The following is a 20592-nucleotide window of genomic DNA, read 5'->3' on the forward strand; positions in this document are numbered from 1 at the left end:
TAGAAAAATGCATAATCACGAATATAACACCACACCATTATGAAAATTCCCTGGAATATTAGTAGACCTATGACTGTATGCATCACTTAGCAGGTGTTAGGCAAGCTGTCCTATTAAAACATGTCCCGGAGTTTAGATCTAAATTGAATTGAACATTACGGACGTCTATTCTTATAATACAGCCCCATCTAGTGGCGATTAGAACTCATATTATGTACTCATTATGTACTCACATCGCATCATAAACTATAAAACCATTGGCTACAACTAAGAACTGGTGGAAACTAAGAAGTACATTTACTAAAGTACTGTACTTGATTACAATGTTGAGGTAGGCCTACTTAAAATGTTGAATTCCAGACTTTTACTTGTAACAGTATTTCTACACTGTAGTAAAAAAAACAATTTAATACTTTTTCCACCATGGCTGCCATCTGTCCTTCATTGTCAACATTCCTCCACACGCAAATTAATATCAAATGCAGGCATATGAGCTGTTAATTTCTATAAAATGTACAGTAAATATGAGCAGTTATTTTCTATAAAATGTACACAGGAATATGAGCTGTTCATGTCTATAAATAAATAAAAAATCACACCGTGTGAACTGAGTGGTGCAACTCCCTCTCCATGCTATTTTCGTGCTCATACCCAGGCAGGCACCCAGCCAGCCAGCCACACACATAGCTCCGTAAGGGAGTTGTTGCACGGTGCACCACTCAAAAATAACAGGAATAATGAGCTGGGCTGGGTTGTAATCTGGTCAGGTGTATCGTCTGTCAGCATGTTCTGCATTGTTACTTCTAAACCAGACTGATTATTTCAATTCACAAAAACTGAAGACTGGTGGAGTAAATTGCATTTGTCAACAATAATCCATTATTACAATTGAGAAGTGAACAAGTTGTGAGATCACACCGTGCACAGTTCAGGTGGGCAAGTCATAGACTGTGACACATGCGGAAGCACCACCTAGGCCCGTGCTCTGTGACCGCGATACGTCAGTGACACCCTACCCCTGTGTTTTCAAACCAGCTCTGTGCTTTCCCTTTCTGTGATGCGATCCGATTACAATCACAGCTGGGTTTCCTACAACCTTAACCAAATTTGTGCGTCTCCAGACGTCCTGGGAATTATCCAATGTTGTGCCCAAGACCTCTGTACACGTCTTAATTAATTGGATGGGCACCCCAGGTCACTATTTTGAAAGAATTAAATGGCACGCAAACTAATGTACAGCGGACACACAAAATTCACAGAAAAACACGGAACAGCAACACAACCTGCCCAGCATGGAAAACAGCGTTAGTGGGCAATGATGAATGGCTATCTGCCTTCGTTCAAAATGTCCGCTTTGTGTGTGTCTCACACTCGGATAGCACTGCGACGTGACACGTCGACACAGACACGTGGCATTAGACGCTTCTATAGTGATAATACATTCTTAAATTCTGACTGGGCTCTTTACTTTCCTGTTTGGCATAAAATATTTCTGTTCAACCCCCACAGTGACCAATAGTTGAACCTTAGTTTATAAAGGATCTTTGTAAGGTTTCTAGTCACATTTTCTCTAGCCTCAGAGACCAGGCACGCCTGACAGTACAAGATTGTTGTTACAATACTGCCATCTACAGTAGAACAGAGTTACTAAATTCCTTCGCAAACAAATTGAAACCAGTTTTGATGAATCTATTACATAAAATCCAGTATCACAGAAAGTATTTTTACTTTAATTTATATAAACAGTCTTACAATATAAATCTAAACAATATCTGTTCACAGAGCATCACAAAACAGCAGTAGGCGAACAGTTAAAAATAAACCTACACAAATTGCTTGGATAGAACATTACAGTGACTGAACATAAGTAATTCTTGGAAGGGTCTCTACGTTATACAAGCATTGTGCTCTTCTGACGAGGTAAAGTGAAGACCTAGTGCTTAATTGCTTTGACAGGCCATATTTTGTGTGTCTTAAGTACTAGGTCTTATGACTTGCCCTGGAGGTGTGGCCAAACAGCATTGGCCACACCTGGCACTTAAGACCTAGTACTTAAGACACGCAAAATAGGGCCCACAGGCTTGTATTCATAACTAGAAACAGCAACACGTGTTAGTTATCTTAGCTATGAGTAAGCAGCTGCATTGTGTCTGAATCATTTATACTGATTGAATACTCACTAGGTAGGTAAGACATCACTGAGGGTATGAAAGGATTGATTTGGACAACTGGTGGTCCATGATGTTTTGTGTCATCATGTCTTTATGTGCATCTCAGTGGGTGAAGACATGCAGGTGTCCTGTTTGGTTGCCCCCCAGAAGAGCATTCCTGCTGGGGTGGAAGGCTGTGACAGACAGCATGGTGGTCAGTTGGTCCTCGTCTCTGAAGGAGTGCAGGAGTTTCCCGCTCTCATGGTACACCTGAACTCTACAAGGCCTGCCACTGCTCCCCACCACAAAGCAGTCCTCTTGTTTAGGGTCCCATGTGGCTGTAATCTTTCTCTGATGCTGGTTGGTCCGCATGTGCAATCTAGTCGTAAACCAGGGATTGTACAGATCGTTAGCTCACATACAATACAAAGCCACAGTATTCAGCTTGTGTTACAGAACTTGTTCAATGTGGGAATGTGCCATATTTCCGTCTTGCTGTTCCATTTAGGACCCGACACAGGATGGGGAGGGGGGGGGGGGTTCACCGATGTTCTGTATAAAAAGGTACAGCCACTAAGCTGGTAGCAGAGGTAGAATAGGGATAGCCAGCAGGACAGGACGGGACAGGGTATCTAAGGGGCATCTAAGGTCCTTTCTGCCTACAAACGCTTATGTCACTATGAAGGATAACGCTTTGGTGACTGCGTGTCACATTTGTATCTTGTGAAATAAATGCTAGGATTAAGATATTGTTGTTGGAACGCAGAACACACGAGGGAGAGTGAGTGCATGTACTGTAGGCCTACCCTATGGAGGTCACCAAGGGAGCATTGCTGATCAAAGCACTGGTGTCATATATCCTGAAAGACAAACATTTAATTAGAGCGTTACTAAACATTTACTCATTTACATGTTAACATTTTGACTGACCTAAGCACCGTTCAGACATGGCAACTATAACGATAAATATGTTCTAACTCAAGTGGATGGCAGAGTCCACACCGCAATTACAGTATAACGGCAACGTCGTGAGCGATATCGATTGGATGACTCTGAGCAATGTTATGAACGATAGATAGAAACATTGACAGTCAAAGTCAACGGGTATGTCATTAAGGGTATGGTCATGGTGATATATTCAAGGACATTTGGACAGAACATGCAGTATTGTCTGTATATGGACCGAACCGGTGGTCTGTAATCACTTGGTGATAAAACGCTGATATTCAACCTCGAGGAATCTCTCGTCCGGTTTTGTAATGTTGCTCTAGTAGTTTCTATTAGTTACAACACTGTTCATGTACATTCTGTCAGCCTCACCTGATCCTCTGGTCCATACAGGAGGTGAGCACTCTGTTACCAGTTGTAGAGGAGAAATAAGCACTAGAGATGTTTGAACTATGGCCATGCAGCTGGCAGACTGGCTTGCTGTTGGTCTTCTTCAGAGAGCGGCTGTCGTAAACTCTCACCATCCTACAATTAAATATAAAATGCAACATGTACAGCGTATCATCTATACACACAAACTTAACATACATGTGTACACGTGACCCTACTCAACCACAATCACGTTATTGATCAGTATGACACGATCTAGAGTCATTCTAAAGTACTACAGATTAAACTAGAAGGTGCATACCGGTACTGTACATCCTTGCATAAATGTTAAGACACAACTTAACTCTCCCTTTCACTTCACTAGAAATGTCAGGCTTTCATGGTCGGATCAGATATGATTTTTTTTTGCATTTGAATGTAGGGCCTTCTCCTCCCGCCCAAGACTCCCTCCTGACAAGTGCCACCCCAGCCTGTAGGAGTACAGGTATGTGCAAGACCACCCGGTCTTCACTGCCCAGAACACGGGCCAATTGTGTTCCCATAGATGCCCGACAAAGCCGGATGCACCAAGGTGGATTCGAATCCACAACCTCCGTGATGGTATGCAGGGATTTCTACCACTGCACCACCCGAGCCCATTTTGGGCGGGAACCCCTTTTGGTGTTAGCATTAGGTTATACTTTAGCTATTGAAAAATAGCAGATCTACAAGCTCATAGCGCGCCACTCGGTGGCGCGCTATGAGCTTGTAGGTCTGCTATTTTTGAAAAATCGAAGAACGACTGACGGTCAGGATGTAGAAGACATTTTTTGAATCTGATCAAAATGGGTTAATGACTAAATTGATCATTCCATGACTTGCCAACAACGTTTTGTATATAGTTAAAAATTCCAGGACCACTCTGTTAAGTTCAATAACACAGGATTTGAAGTATGATACATACTTGCTCTCCTATAGTTTAAATAACATGATATGAATGATACATACCCGTGCACAGCAACCACAAAGTATTGCTTGTGCAGAGGATGGACGTTGACACATCGAATGTGTGTGTCCAATGTGTTAACAGACTCATGGGAGTTTCTGCAAAGAAATGAAAACCCATCACACATTCACACCTTAGTAAAGACTCATTATACAAAACATATTCACACTTCGTAAAGTACATGTCTATGTAAAGGCTAAAGGGTGTTCAATAGCATTGACTTATGAAGAAAAGAAATCACACCTGTGTGAACCGAGTGGTGCAACTCCCCTCTCTCCCTCCCTCCCCCTCTCTCTCTCTCTCATTAGCAGGCAACAGTCTGTCAGCACTGTCTCTCTCTCTCTGTTTCTGCATGGCACAACAGCGTTGTTTAATAAAATCCTGCTACATTATTTACCCTGGAGTTCGTCTGTCAACAATGGCAACATCACCATTCAAGGCCCCGACCACTAGAGTGGAACAGTCATCTGACAGGAAGTCAAAGGTATTCAGGCAGTCCTCTGTGTCATACACCTGGTAGGACAACAAGACAGGATCTATTGAACGATGCTGTGGATTTCCTGTGTGATCTGTAGCTATGGACAGCAAGTTCATTCCAACTGAATTCCAACTGAAGGAGGTAGGATTGGATCAGTACTGCTCGAGGCTGAAGTGGGGCCAGCCTTCTCCCTGGCAATGGCCAGCCATGATTGCAGCTTTCTAGTCCTCCACAAAGACAATGCAAACATCAAATGTGAACGTTCAACACACTCAAATAACAGCAACTAATGTTATAAGCCACTTTCAGACAGTATGTATGTATGTATATGTATGAACACAACATTCCGGTTAAGTAGGATCGGACATGCAACAGATTTTATGTGGGCAGAACCCTTGACTTAAGTCCTCCAGGTAACGTCTGATTTGGCTCAAACCGCTGTGTGGACGCTGTGATTGTCAGGTGAATTTACATTAAACGTGTGGACGTGTTTATGGTGCACCAAACGTTTCTTTACTACTTCTGCAGTGCGCACTTGGCTGTATATAGACCAATGTTCTCTGAAAAACATAGCATTTGATCCTTGCATCTCCCTCATGCTGTGCCTGTGTTATATTTACGTGGGTGTAGCCAATGTGTGCGTCTGTGTCTACTACCCAGACCCCACCCCTCACCTTAAACAGAGTATTTACTATATTGTGTGAACGCATCTGAAACGGACGGTCTCCTGTTGCATGCTACATGTGTGAATATTGACGACATGAACATTGAACGCATTATAAACAATATCCAAAAAGAAAACAATATACATAGGTCTGTGTGCGATGTGGGAATAGAAGTAGTGAATAGACAGTGTAGAGATGTAGTGGTTTAACTTACATCATCAAAGACGGCCTTCTCTATGTCCATGCAGCGTAGAGATCCATCATTGCTCAGGCTCAGCAGGTGGGCAGGATTAGCCTTGGAAAACGCCATGCAAGACACTGTACGAGTGTGGGGCTCCCACAACAACACACCATGAACACCCCAACCAGCATCCTCGACACCACAAAGACATGAAACACTGAGCATTTAGGGTTACAATCTCATTTAAATCTATTACAGAATTTAGTCATTTACTATCAAATGTTGGGTTTATCTTTTGATGTTGTCTGACAGAATAGCACTATTAATTCTACAAAGATAACAGAATCAATCACTTCAGTGAGTCAATAGCTACTTTCATACAGAGATCCCACAAACCACAATAGTGACACAGCAAAGAGCAGCCATTAATGTTTTTCAAGGAAGTTGTCGACTGAACTGGAGTCAGTTGGAAAATCTACACATTCGACCAGGGGAGGCGCTAAAGCATTTCAACTTCCTTGAAAGAAATGGAAACGCGGAATCCAAAAAGTGAAGGTCCGCTAATGGTCTAAAGTTTAGACCATTAGCAGACCCTCACTTTTTGGATACCATGTGCAGAAAAGGGTAAGCAGCGTTCTTTTTTCTGAACCGCATTAGGAGTGGGTGAAGTTATATGGCCGTCCACACAAGCAACTGAACGTGGAGAAAGTTACAAAGCCCACCATTTGCTCCAAGGTAAGTTGTTTGTTGTTCATTAGATGATTGATTCAACCATTGTTTAGTAAAAGTTGACGTTAATAGTATGATTTAGTAGCAGTGAGGGTGAATGAGTGACCGCTGCGTCCTCCATATTGTAAACATTGACATGTGCGCACCCACGGGAAAAGGAATAAAAAGAAAATGACCCAAACGTTCTGGGTACCTATGAAGCACTGTTGCAGGACACCCAACAGCAACGTTTCACCATGGCGTTATTGTAGTATGGATGTTGTTGATATGAATACTTCTATTCCTCTTCGGAAAATATAACACGGTCCTCAGTGGAGGACTAGCAGGTAGTAGGACATGCTTGTCCTGTATAGCAACATTATCGTGGGTGGGGCGGGGGAGGTGTGCGAGCGGGTGGGGCTTACCGTAACCTCGCCTCACCAGGCTTTCCTGGTTTCGGTTCCAAAAGTGCCGTATGATCCGGTCGGGAGTGGATGACATCGTTACGTCATGAGTATTGTTTTGTAGTCATCAGGCAGGAACAATCAAACGGAACTTCCTTTTCCCTCAAACCGGAAGAATAACAATAAAAGCTCTCGTAGCCTGTAGCTTTTATTGAGAAAAATCAGTTTGAGGGAAAGGAAGTTCCGGGAGATTGCAGACTACAAAACAATACAACATGACGTAGCGATATCATCCGCTCCTGACCAGTTCATGAACCCGAAATTGGATGGTGCCCAGGCTAGGCTTACCGTAAGGTCCATTCAAGAATGGAACATTGCTAGTTTCGGAAACTTTCATCCGTGATCCAAGAATCAAACAATGCTTCCCCTTTGTGTGCGTTACTGCTTTTATATGATGGATAGCTATGGCTAGCTATAAAATATCAGATGTGAGTTTCAGTGTCTAGTACTACGCTATGCTGTTTGACAGCTGTTGTCGGTAGATTGATTCTATGCATTCACAATCACACATGTAGTAGCCTATGCATCCATTTCACAAAACACCAACACAAAATGTATTTACAAGCAAAGGAAAATTATTCACCAAGTTCCAGAGTGCCACTTTCCCCCACTCGTCTCCTGCAGCCATGAGCAGGCTGCTAGTGCAGGGGTGGAAAGCTGCTGAGAAGATTCGATCCTCCACTACCTTGGCAACTCCATCTTTGGGTATTTTCATGTTCTTAAGAGCAGAGGTGTACCTGCAACAAGGCAACAATATATCTGTATCTGCAACACTCATTTGTCACTTTTTCTAAAAGTGCTTCCAATGATACATGGTATTGCATGTTGACATATTTGTTACTTGTTTTGTTTTTTGTCATAGCTTGTTACTTTTGAAGACTTACTGCTTCAGATCAAGATCCACATTTTCTTCATTTGCATTCGTGGAGACCTGCAGAGTGTAATGACAACAGAAATGACCAGAAATAACACAGGACATTGACAGTGTGTGTGTGTTGGGGGGGGGGGGGTATACTGTATCACAAGCTCGCTCCCGTATAGACCATTTGCATTGTTCCACGTCCCATTCAACCGGAAATAAACATGGAAAAAAATCAGATCTGCAAGCTTACAATGTGTTGCATCGCCACATCACCACCTTGACAACTTGTACATCTGTTCTGTCTGTTAGTGAGTGCCTCGATCGCACAATGAATCAACTGAACATTCATAAAGTAATGTGTAATGAGAATAAAAATGTAACCCCCCCCCCACAAATAATAGTATCCTGCAACCTCATCAGATGAAATGTCTTTTAGGCTAATCCTAATGTGTGATCAATAATTAATTAATATCACGACATTGGAGGTGCGTCTGTTGCCTCGAGACTGAGAGTCCTGCAACATAACGCATGATAGTCTTGTGAAAACTATTGTTTGCTGTTGATTTTACATCATGTCTATAATAAGCATTCACACAATAGATCATTAACAGACATATTTTTTTCTATGTGATGACAAATATTTTATTTGAGGTTTGGCATTATTATACGAAATGTTTTAGGCATATTGTGCCCCCGAACTGAGTGCATGTCCAAATAATACATTGATGAATCAGGCACTGTTGTGGAAAGGTGCGGATTTGCACAGTACACAATCTAGTTTACTGAATGAGTACCACTGACTATTAAATAGCCGCTCTACAAGCTCACAATACATTGCATTGGGAGCTTGTAGATTTGCTATTTGTTAGTATTGAAAAGAATGTTGACAATTTTGGGATATTTTTGAAACATTTTAACAACCCGAAATCTTAAATGTGTGTCTCTCCAGCAATAAGTAATTTCAGGTGGACGTCAAACTCATTCATTTGGGGTCCTTGACATGAAATAGTTTGGGAACCACTGAACTTTCACATCTCTGCATCACCGACAGAAAATATGATTCCCACCTCAGAGCAGAGCTGGAGAAGCTCAAGAGGCAGTCCACTGCCTCTCTCCACGTTCACTGGATCCATGGACAGAGGACCAGGAGGATTCTTTGGCTTTGCGTGAAGAGAAGAAACACATGTTGGACAGAAAGAATGAATGAGAGAAAGGTCGCATGCACGCATCCGCCTGGGTGACAGCAGCGCTGGGCAAGCGCTGGCGCTTTGGAATGGGGGGGGTCAGATCAACACACAGTATGGAATGTCAGAACAGGTCAGCTCCATGTATGGAGATCTAAGGGTGGCAGCGGGGGCAGTGTCTTGAGTGTACAGGGTTTGATGAGGGCCCAGGTAGGGCCGGGCCTACATTTCCGGGCCTGTTGAGAACTCTTGTTTTCACCGGCTGTCGGGTGCAGCTGCACTAATAACTTTGGGGCAGGCCTGTCTAGAGTTTAAATGGACAGGTATCAGTCAAAAGGGAGACATCGAAGAGGAAGGATGGATGGGGAAGGATCAACATATGGAATGTCAGAACAGGTCAGCTCCATATATGGAGATCTAAGGGTTTGAGGTGAGATGTAGAGTTGCTGGCCAATACTGAGCAGGGATCTCCCTATATGGGCTCAACTGGCTATTGACGTAAATTAATGAATTAAAAAAGGCATCAGCTTAATGTAGCAAAATGTAGCAACCTTTAGCTTGTTTGGCTAACGGCCGATGCAATCTACCTAAAACCGTCCGAAATCCTCGTATGCACGCACGCGCACGGTCTTTATGTGCATCTCTGCGTAAAATGCGATATTTGGGGCTTGATTAGAGCTAAATTTGACTTAGTTATTAAACTAAACGATGATAGCTTAGCATCCCAGACATCTGACTGTAGCACAGTAGAGAAAACTAGCGGATGTTGTGATCACGTGGACAGGAAATGACATCGCCAGATTCGCTCTATTTGGTCAAAATCGGCACCGCCACCATCAGAACTGGGTATAATAAGTTACCCAGTTACCCCACCATCAGAACTGGGTATAATACTATAGGATTATCGTGTTAGAATGAGATAGTGTGTATGTCACAGATTTGTCTATTAAAATGACGAATTAAACATATGAATAGTGCAGGTAGAAGAAGGCACAATCCACTGTTAATTAGGGTGGCCATAGGAGGATTAATATTGACATCATGTCACAAGGAATGACCATATATGGGGCGTGACCAACTGACGGGAAATGCACAATTTCATAGTTGACCTGCGGTCTCAATCAAGAGTATATTGGCGAGATAAAGAACTGGTTTCATTACATCGTTAAATATAGATGGTGGTTTCTCTTCCCCCTGTGGTTTGGGGGGAAGAGGCGACTTCTTTTGGAGTCGTAGGGACTTCCGAGGAGGAAGCTCGTCTTTGACTTTCTCTGCAATCTTTGACCTGCTGGAAACAAAGTGTTCTTGTGTTAACATTTACCTACACTACTTGAGTTCAACTGAAAAGAGCTGTGTGGTTTACAAATACCAAATAATTTGCTGCATTATGACAAAATAAATAAAATACATTGCATGGATGCACCTGGGACGTATCCTCAGTGATGCATCCTGAGGTCAACGGGGTTTCAGGTCTACCAACATCATACCCCTCACTCAGGCGACCCAGCCGGGGTGATCAAGTCCCGACTTACAGTACGTCCCAGTAGCTACCCTCAATCAGTCCCACTAGGGCAAATCCAGGTACACTTCTGGCACATGATGGACTATAGGCTCTGTGGGTTGTTTCCTGTCCGGGCTCCTCCTATGTGTCACCAGGTCCTGCTCTCACCTCGTATAGCTAGAATGTATGTAGGGTTTTAATTCTATCCAATAGAAGTAGAAGACATCCCAGCAGATTGTACCTTGTGAGATTTCTCTTCCGTGATGGTTTTGGTTGTGTTAACCGTTTCAGATCTTTAGTAGCCTTTCAAGACAGGAAAAAAAAAAGTCAAAATTAGCAAACAATTCTGCTAAGTCATGTAGGAACCATTAACATACATGCTTGCCTTGCAGGACAGTGATGGTCAGTGACGGGATAGGTTTTATTTTGTTATGGGTTTACGTGGGGCATCAATGTAATGAATGAATGACTTTTAATGGACGTAGTTTACGATAAAAACATAATTTGTGTATGGCAAACATGTCCATCTAAAATACTAACTGAATATCTGTCTGTGTGTGTACTGTATGTCGCCCCCGTACTCCGCATGCGTGGTTGCCATTTTAGATCACGTGACATGCGAGTAAGTGGTTCCCATTGGCTACCGCCGAACACATGACGCTAGTGACGCTATAGAACAGTGTGTGTGTGTGTGTGTGTGCGTGTGTATGGGGGGCCCGGGGAGGGGGGGGCAACGGGGGCTAAGTGTTGCTTGTCGGTCGTGTGTGTGTGTGTGTGTGTGTGTGTGTGTGCGTGAGAGAGAGCCAAAGACTGAGTCGACGGGACTGGTGCTAATGGAGTGTACGTACCATAAGCGGTCAATAGGGGGAGACATGGTATAGCATAATACTACGATGCATAGGAATTGTAGCCTATAGCTTGCTTCAAAATGTATCAATAACAGGCTATGATCTGTCTTCGAACTGGTAAGGACTAATAAGCAATAATATGTCTAAATTTTAATGACTTTTTCATTTTTTGGTATTCAGACAGCCAGCATTGAGTAAAACGCTCCCCAAAAAAAGTCTCTAGGGGGCCAATCTGTATTCAAAGATGTTCCTAGAAGCTTTGTCATTGGTCGAAAATAAATCTGTTCGAAATTACTAACCAATCAGGAAGTAGACAGGCAAATTGACTAATAAAGCTTCTAGGAATATCTTTGAATGCCAATTGCGTTTTACCCATTGCTGGCTGTCTGAACTCTGAATACAAAACAAAAGAGTTCATTGTTTACATATTATTGCTTATAGCAGCTTTAAAAACAGGTAAGGACTAATAGTACTCGCACGGTTGTGTGAAGGGTCCCGGTTTAAACCAATAACCACAGCAGTGCTCAGGGTTTCCTGCACAATGTTGTTGGCATGGCGCTGCGCCATGCTTGAAATAAATTGCGCCATGCCAAGCTTCCAAAAAAAAAAAAAGAAGGGGGATAGTGAATCATAGTGTAAGAAATGTCCAGTACCTCCCCAGTACCTCCCCCAGTGTCTCCCCAGTGCCTCCCCAGTGTCTCCCCAGTGCCTCCCCAGTGTCTTCCCAATGCCTGCCCAGTGTCCCCCCAGTGCCTCCCCAGTACCTCCCCAGTGCCTCCCCAGTGTCTTCCCAATGCCTCCCCAGTGCCTGCCCAGTGTCCCCCCAGTGCCACCCCAGTGCCTCCCCAGTGCCTCCCCATGTCTCCCCAGTGCCTCCCCAGTGCCCCCCCAGTGTCTCCAATAGCAATACAAGAGCAATTATACAAATTAATCTTAATTTATTAATCAAATTAATTAATTAATTAATCAATTTTCGCCGCGCGCCAGAAGGTCCCCCCGCGCCCAGCACCATGCCAAGGCCTTTTCCTGCAGGAAACACTGGTGCTGCTGAAGCTACAACAGAGATTTTACCTGTGGTAAATTGATGGAGGACAGGAACACTTTGTTCTGTCTTATGTTCTCTAGACGTTCCAGCTCGTATGCAGACAGTTTTCTATGTTCACCCTGAATTGAAAGAATAAATGAAGAATAAACTATTAAAATGCATTTATCTGCTTTTGCAACAGGACTATTATTTTCAATGGAGTCACACAGTTTTGTATGAGGAAATGTAATGGCAATTACAGTGAAAAAGTATATATGACATCTACATGTCATATAATGAAAGAAAGGACTGTTGTTTTTGGAGTTAAATGACAATGACAAATTGATGACACATAAAACATAACATACACATACTACATCACTGTTTTCAGCCTCGGAATCCTCGGTTTTGGCCTTGGTCTTGTTTTGTCTCTTCCTTTTATCACTTGTCCCATCCTTAGAAATGACCCAACAAGGATAGACAATAGGTAACTCGAATAAGACATCCAAAACAAAAAATAATTTCCTCTTTTAGAGTCCCACCTTTTTAGGATGTTTTCTCCTCTGTTGAGTTGATCGCCAGGGTGGATCATCAGGGTCGTACTCAGATGAGCTCATACTCTGGAGAATGAATCATGGTGGTTCATTAAAGTGTCAGCTTTTATAACTTCACATAACTCTAAAATGTAATGTAGCCCTGTAACTGTATAACTTTATACCGTTACTTTCTTTTTTCTAAGTGCAGTGTAGGCCAAATGCCTAGAATAGGCCTTCTTTCACAGCAGCTATTTTGACATGGAAAGGGGGGGAAATATGAATATGCTTCTTATTATTACCCACCTTATCTTTAATTGACCCAATATAATGGATTAATGAATCATTATCATTCAAATATGATACAATAATTAACTGTACTTGAAAATGCTTGTCACAAGTTGCATTGATTGTAGTAGTAATATTCACTGAACTAGAACAGTTAAATAACACTATTCAATGACATCACAAGTCGTTTTAAAACGTACAGCAGCCACACTGTAGAATGACTTTGGTGGAATTCCCAGGCAGCTTAAAGTCAGTTTGCAGCCCATCTTTATCTTCTTGGGTCGAGACTCAGATGAGCTCATATTCTGGAGAATAAATGGTGGTTCATTAACCCGTCAGCTTTTATAGCGTTGCATAACTTTAACTGTATGTAATGAAGCTCTGTAACGGTATAACTTTATACCACAACTTTTTTCTAACTGCAGTGTAGGCCAAGATGCCTTTTTCTAAGTGCAGTGTAGGCCAAGAGGCCTTTTTCTAAACACTATTTTTTTTTAAAGGACCCCAATGGAGTTGGGGTCACTCAACTCCTTCGGCTAAAAATGACCACAGCCGTCATCACAAATATGATGAGGTCAGTACATCTGGACCAGAAGTGAATTCCTCTAACATTTTTCCCATAGACATTTCAAAAAGTATTTATTTAAAGACGATTACGTCACGGAAAAAGCCAACTCGAGTTGTGACAAATCATGACAACAAACAATATTTTAATAACAAACATAATTACAAAGAAGAAAAACAAAAAAAGTGTTGTAACCTGCCGTTTTCTTCTTCTTTCTAATCATTTGTTCGGCAAGAAAAAATGTTTGTTGTCATGATTTGTCACAACTCGAGTTGGCTTTGTACGAGGCTTAAAAAGGTCTTTAAATAAATACTTTTTGAAATGTCCATGAGGAAAATAAACGGGGAATCATTTCCTGGTCCCTGGTAGGGGGCAGGACTGCAACGCTCAGAATCATGAAAAACCCCTAGTTTGATCTGTCACATTTTGAAATTGTTATATCGCCGTATATAAATGTTGCCTTATATACGTCGTTAATGGTACCCCATCTTATTATGCTAATTATGAAAATTGCCCAACATATGCAAGTTAGCATCCGGCAGTTTCTAAATGCTGGGGACCCATAGCCTACTCATTTCTAAATGCTGGGGACCCATAGCCTACTAATTTCTAAATGCTGGGGACCCATAGCCTACTCATTTCTAAATGCTGGGGACCCATAGCCTACTAATTTCTAAATGCTGGGGACCCATAGCCTACTCATTTCTAAATGCTGGGGACCCATAGCCTACTCATTTCTAAATGCTGGGGACCCATAGCCTACTCATTTCTAACATAAAACCTTAGGGAACTCAAAATGTCCAGGTTCACATTCTGGCAACTAGACTACGGGCTCCATCTTGCGCCACCCTTATCCCTAAACTTATTTGCAATATTTTACTATTTGACAAATAAAATAGTTCAACTAGCCGATCTACAACTACATGTTGTGAGCTTGTAGATCAGCTATTTGAACTATTTTAAAAGGTTTTTTAAAATAGTAAAAGAATGGCAAATAAGTTTAGGGATAAGGGTTAATGGGTGGCACAAGATATAGCCCTACATGTTATTGGCTCACTGGAAAGGCTGTTACTGTTATCAGTGTAACAGTCTTAGTAGCACGGATCCTCGAGCCCTTAACATATCAACCTTTTGAATTCAAATGTCCATGCATTTGTTTCTTTTGCACATAAGGCTTAATGCATCATTTTTAACGTATAGCACAATGACTTGGCTATATTGTAGTTGAAAGGTACAGCTATTAGTAATATCAATGACTGTCTGTTGTGGAAAAATGTCTCATGGAAAGTATAATCAACATCACTCAAACGATAAATTAATTATGCATTATAGCTGAATATGCTTCATATTCAAATCTTCCATTGATTATTGTAGTAAACATTACTGTACTATCTGCAACATTACTCAGATCCTAGCCCCTTTCGGCCGTCCAAAAAATACATCCAGGACCCTGGTTCACTGTATTTTGCATGGTTCAAAAACCAAAATACAGAAAAGGTTTCCTCTGATCGCGGTGGAAAGCCTGGTGAGGCGAGGTTACAGAAAGGGTACTACTGAAAGGGGCTCCTCAGTCAGATCCCATTATAAACAAATCTAGTGTTGCAGCGGCTATAGCCCCTTTCGGGACCCTACATAAAGCTTTTCTGAAATTTTGATGAGTTTTATGTTGGGTCCCTGCTCACTACTGTATTTTCGTATGGAAATCCCTGGACGCGGATGTAGAAATTCTCTCTAAAATACGATCTGCGCCAAGTGACGGCATTATTTTACTTGAGTTATTCTGAATTCGGGAACTTTAAGTAGCTATACATCCCGCTGCGAATATCTCCTGTGGCGCGGAAGCCGCTAAGTATTTTTAATCTTTGTTTGACCGATTTGGTCGCTTTATTTCTTCTTGTTTGTTTACCGTTTATTGTACCGCCTCCCGGTGTGCGGTTGGCTTGTGCGGCTACGTCCCTGCCTCTGATCTGCTCTGTCATAGCTATAGCGCCACTAGCTAGCCAGATAGGCGGTACAATGAGGTGTCAATAAACAAGGAAGGAAGAGATTAATCCAAGCTTCCAAATCGGGCAAACATAGATTAAAAATACTTAACGGCTTCCGCGCCACAGGAGATATTCGCAGCGGCATGTATGGATACTTATACTTCACATATTCAGAAAGCCTCACACTGAATAATATCGTCATAGAGCGCGGGGAGCCGCGAAACATGTTGTTTATGTTTTAAAATGGGTGCGTCCCATGTGGCATGGTAGTAGTGCAACAGGACCCCATGGACTGGGTCGAACAAAATGTCAGAAACTTCAGTACCATTGGGTTCTGCTTGGAGGGCTACAGCGGCTACAACATTACATGACAACATTTAGCCCTGAAACATTACATTACTGTCGTAATCACGCTCGAGAAGTACCTATACGAGCGTCATAGGTCTACAACATTATTCAACAACGTGTTGCATGAACATCAATCACTTTTTTTTTTTTGCAGCTTCTTCTAGAACTCACCAGTCACCACACAGCTTCTTTGTCAGTAAGTTCTGTTGTAATTTTCAGGTGCTGAACGATTAGTGCAGTTACTACTACTAAATGAATATAAGTGCTAAGAGGAGCATGCGGCCATTGCGGTGCTGTCTGGAACTCTGGCTGGAGCACTGATTAAGGCGTGAAGTGAAACTGGCACTGCCGCCCAGATGAATCGTCCAATCAGTACAGATCATGGTCTAGGAAAAATGAAGAGGAATGTGCACGGAGGTGTGGCCCGGGGGGGGGTTCCAGCAGAGGTGCTAGAGGTGCATGAGAGTTGCTGACCCTGAACTGAAATAATGAAAAGGATATTAAAAAAAGAGAATAGTACAATGTTGATTTTGTTTTTATTTTAAAAAGTATATCAATTTCATAACTGGGGGAAAATGTTGTGTATAACAGACTGAAAGATAAAGGACGTTGTCGTTTACTAAATGTTAATGTTTTTGTATTGAGCACACTTGCTTGCTTTGATTGTAGTAGTAGCCTAAAGCCTACATGTGTTAAACTTTTATTTTTGTGACAAAGGAACATGGATATTGGATACTGTTCATTCAAGTGCTGTGGATGATATAAAACATTTGAAAAGGGAACTAACTATAGGCCCTAGTTAGTGTTGACTAGGGGGGAATCGCTGCCCTCCTCACCCTCCTCCTGTCTAGCATGCAGGATCTTGAGCTCTAGAGTCTGCAGTGTTAGCTCCAGCTGCACTCTTGTGCTGCAGTGTCTATAGGTGGCCCCAGGGCCACTTTCCTGTCCTGGCTGTGCCCTGTGCAGCAGCCCATCTGACCACTAAACAGTGTGGGTGGGCCACAAACGCTTTTTTCAAGTGAGCCCGATAGTACGATACAGAACTATAGCTAGATATCTTTTGGCTACTTATGCTTTTATAATCCACTTGCTTCACTCAGACACCTTTTCCCCCTGAGAAAGAATATATTTATTAACAAGAGGTAATCAGGAAAGGATACAATTTGTTTTTATACAAAACTGGAAAGACTTGTCAAGCTGTTAGAATAAAGATTGAAATATAATTCTCATACCACTGGCTAACATTTGATGTGTCTGTTTATAGCAATAGCACTGTTTCTCAACTGCAGGTTTGGGGACCTGCACCTGGGACCAAATGGACCCTTACACGTCCATTTGTTTCCATTTGTATGCTCAGTCAGAGCTAAATGACTGAGGAATCTACATTCTACATTGGGGTTCCAGTGTGATTCTCCTCAGCCTTTTCAATTTCAAGGCTCACCAGTTTCATTATGAATTACACCATAGACCTCTATTTGATAGTTTTTTATTTTTAGTTTTTAATCTCTGGGACCCAATCTACATGAGCACGGTGTAATCCTCAGTGTTAAATTAACTGTAACCATTTTGTTCCATTTGTACACTGTCAGAGTTACAGACCTTCAAGGATCCATTTGGACCCCTGGTGGTCCCCCGTGCCTGACGTTGAGAGAACTAGTGCTTTTTAGGGTATACTGTAAATGAAAGTGCATGGGTGGAAGTTATAGTAAATACAGATACTGTTCTAGATAAGATTTGATGGAGCACTTCAGCCATTTTCAACCATAATCTTATACAATTGGTCCTCCCTAACTAGGAAGACTGCCTACCAGTGATATCATCACATGGATTCCAATCTAATAGACAGCCTCTCTATAGAGGGTATGCACATGCATAAAGTGAATGGAAAGTCGAGTGGCAAAGCGAGTGGCAAAGTGAATTTAACGTAGTGTAATGCAATCAGATAGGACTTTTCTGATGGATGTATGATTGTACAGTATGGGCTGTCAAGGCCAGAAAGTCGTTTTTTGCCACTCAGTAGGCGTTCCCGCATTACTTCCAGCCTAGGTATGATGATGACGTCACGTGCATAGGCTACCCTCTATAGAAATGTATCAAAAACACATTTTGAAACAAGAGTTTGAAATGACCAAACCTGCCATACTCATGATGCCACTGGTAGTCGCTGGTGGTTTCTGAACTGTCCACAGTCCTCCTCTGAGACACAGAGGTGGCGCAATCTTATAATGAGCATTAGTGAGGACCAATATGAAGATAAGGACAATTGGTGAAGTGGTCCTTTAAACACGTGAAAACACGTGGTGCATGCCTGCCTTTTTAAAGCCTTAGGTGCTTTTCTATACAAAGCGTAATTAAAAAAAACAAAACATAATTACATATTCAAAGATTAAGCACAATATTATTACTACTGTATAGTCCTGCTAAAACGTTTGAATAGACAGGATATAGTATAATGTGTTACACTCATAAGTTGTGTGTTATAATTAATATACACAGAAAGAAGGTATTACAGAGTTTATAACAAGCATAAGGATAACACATTTAATGTCGGAGCTGTCGGGTGGAATCCTATTAGGCCTATGTCCAAAACTCTTACTTTTCAGTGGTCTTCAACACGGGGGCCTCCAAATGTTTTTTTACATTTACCACTTGTACCTAAGAATCCGCGAATCCGGTCCCCGGATTCACGGATAAGCGGTTGAAGATGGATGGATGGATGGACCCGAGAATCCCCATTCTGAGGGGAACATTAGCCAGAAATAGTAGATCTACAAGCACTGTGTGCTTGTAGATCTGAGTTTTGGTGTCTGAGTATACATTGCCAACGGTCAAATTTACTAAGTATTGAGTGTTTAAGTGCATGGTTAAAGGTCTGAAAATAAACATTAATGTCAATCCAACATATTCATCAAAATAATAACATAAATGTACTCAACACTGATAAAGTCTATGAAGTAAACTATGAAATCTGCATCACCTCTCTCTCAGCCAAGGGTTCCTTGGCCTGAAAAACGTTGAAGACTCCTGATTTTAGGTCACAAGATATTTATAAAACCCAGACATGACATTATTTTTCCAGAAATAGCAGATCTACAAGCTCACAAAGTGTCACAATGTAGCACCTTGTTATCTTGTAGTTGGACTATTTTTGCTACTTTTGTGTAACAGTGTATAAGATTGAAGATGTAGGGCATTCAACAAAAAACTAAACAGACATCAAAAGTTGAACTATGGAGAGATTAGGTTTTCCCCAACAGCAGGCATATGCTTTCTGAATATGTTACACATTAGGAGATGCATCGGGATGCCTGTACACAACAACTACACATATTTCTCTGCAAAGTGTGGAACAAAATAGTTTACATAAAGACATAAAAGTGCTAATACATTTCATGATTAAGGCATAAACCATAATGCACTGGCCAAAAGAGGATAAAATCACACAATAAAACCCAGTGTTAATTTGTATTTGTGACTTAAATTAGCACTGCGGATTCTTCTGTGCCTGAAAACAATTTAACTTCCTGAAGTGGTTGGATATTTATTGGTTACCTCTGCTACATACTGTACATTGCCCGCCAGCCCACCAGGGGGAGACAAAAGCAAAGCATCTAAACCCACATGTGCTTAGGGCTGACTAGAAAAGGGACAGGTCCTGACTCCTGAGTCACGTACAGTCAGATCTGTGCATAACTGTAGCAAAGAGGTTCTGTAGTCCCCGGGTTCCAGAATACCCGTTTCCTGTTCCAGCCTAGTTTGTAGTTTCCTGCATAGCTTCGTTTCATTGGTTCAGCAGCAGATCAAGCTGTTCGAGCCAAGTTATGCGAAAATTAACTGGTACAGGAAACGGGGAAACGTGGGACTAACAGTTATGCACATAGCCTAGTCAACCCTGAGTCGGTTTGGGTGGTAACGCGTTCTCATCTCCCAGGGACTTAATGGCTACATGAAATATCACAGTAAACCATACAAATAAAGCCAAGGTGTGTCCAGGATACTGAGAGAATCTGCTCAGAGTAGAAGATGAACTACTGTCATCATAGATGACTGACTTCATATACTGGCCACATAACGACCAGGGTCCACCATGTTATTACACCCCGTCTTGTTTGCTGTAGGCCTATTGTTCTCTATGAATGGTTGGGGGAGAGGAGCACTTGTTTTTTGTTACCTCAACAAGGCAGGCATGCCGACAGTGTGGTCTTCAGGCTCATGTCTATGGACAGTGTGGTCTTCAGGCTCATGTCTATGGCCATGTCCGTGGTTGGCAAGCTGTGGTGGACGGAATTGTTTATCACATGAAGAAAAATGAGTGATCCCTCCCTGCTCTCAGCCAATCACAAGCTGAATCCTCTCCAACCATCCTAGAGAAAACAATATGTCGTCTCGTTTGGGTTTAGCGAAGTGTCGACCGACAAAGTATAAATTAACCGCCCGTGTTGAATGTAACGGTGGGACCCTGGAACAATGCTCACTCAGCATGTG

At 42.1% G+C, this 20592-nt stretch overlaps 1 protein-coding gene across 1 annotated transcript; it reads right to left on the reverse strand.

Moving 5' to 3' along the window:
- Window positions 1-2191: 2191 nt before the first annotated feature.
- On the reverse strand, window positions 2192-16321 carry wdr76 (WD repeat domain 76). Its single transcript, XM_083759347.1, has 16 exons — window positions 16286-16321; window positions 13410-13514; window positions 12931-13008; window positions 12766-12843; window positions 12436-12528; window positions 10758-10819; window positions 10177-10303; window positions 8899-8991; window positions 7854-7900; window positions 7553-7706; window positions 5831-5989; window positions 4871-4986; window positions 4476-4571; window positions 3471-3623; window positions 2957-3010; window positions 2192-2529 (listed from the first exon to the last, which is right to left on the reverse strand). Exons 2-16 carry the CDS (start codon window positions 13509-13511, stop codon window positions 2274-2276), a joined length of 1668 nt encoding a protein of 555 aa, XP_083615473.1. The 5' UTR covers window positions 13512-13514; window positions 16286-16321; the 3' UTR covers window positions 2192-2273.
- Between the last annotated feature and the right edge of the window lie 4271 nt (window positions 16322-20592).

Source organism: Protomyctophum parallelum (assembly GCF_964188405.1).
Source record: "Protomyctophum parallelum genome assembly, chromosome: 2".
In the NCBI taxonomy this organism is placed as follows: Eukaryota; Metazoa; Chordata; class Actinopteri; order Myctophiformes; family Myctophidae; genus Protomyctophum; species Protomyctophum parallelum.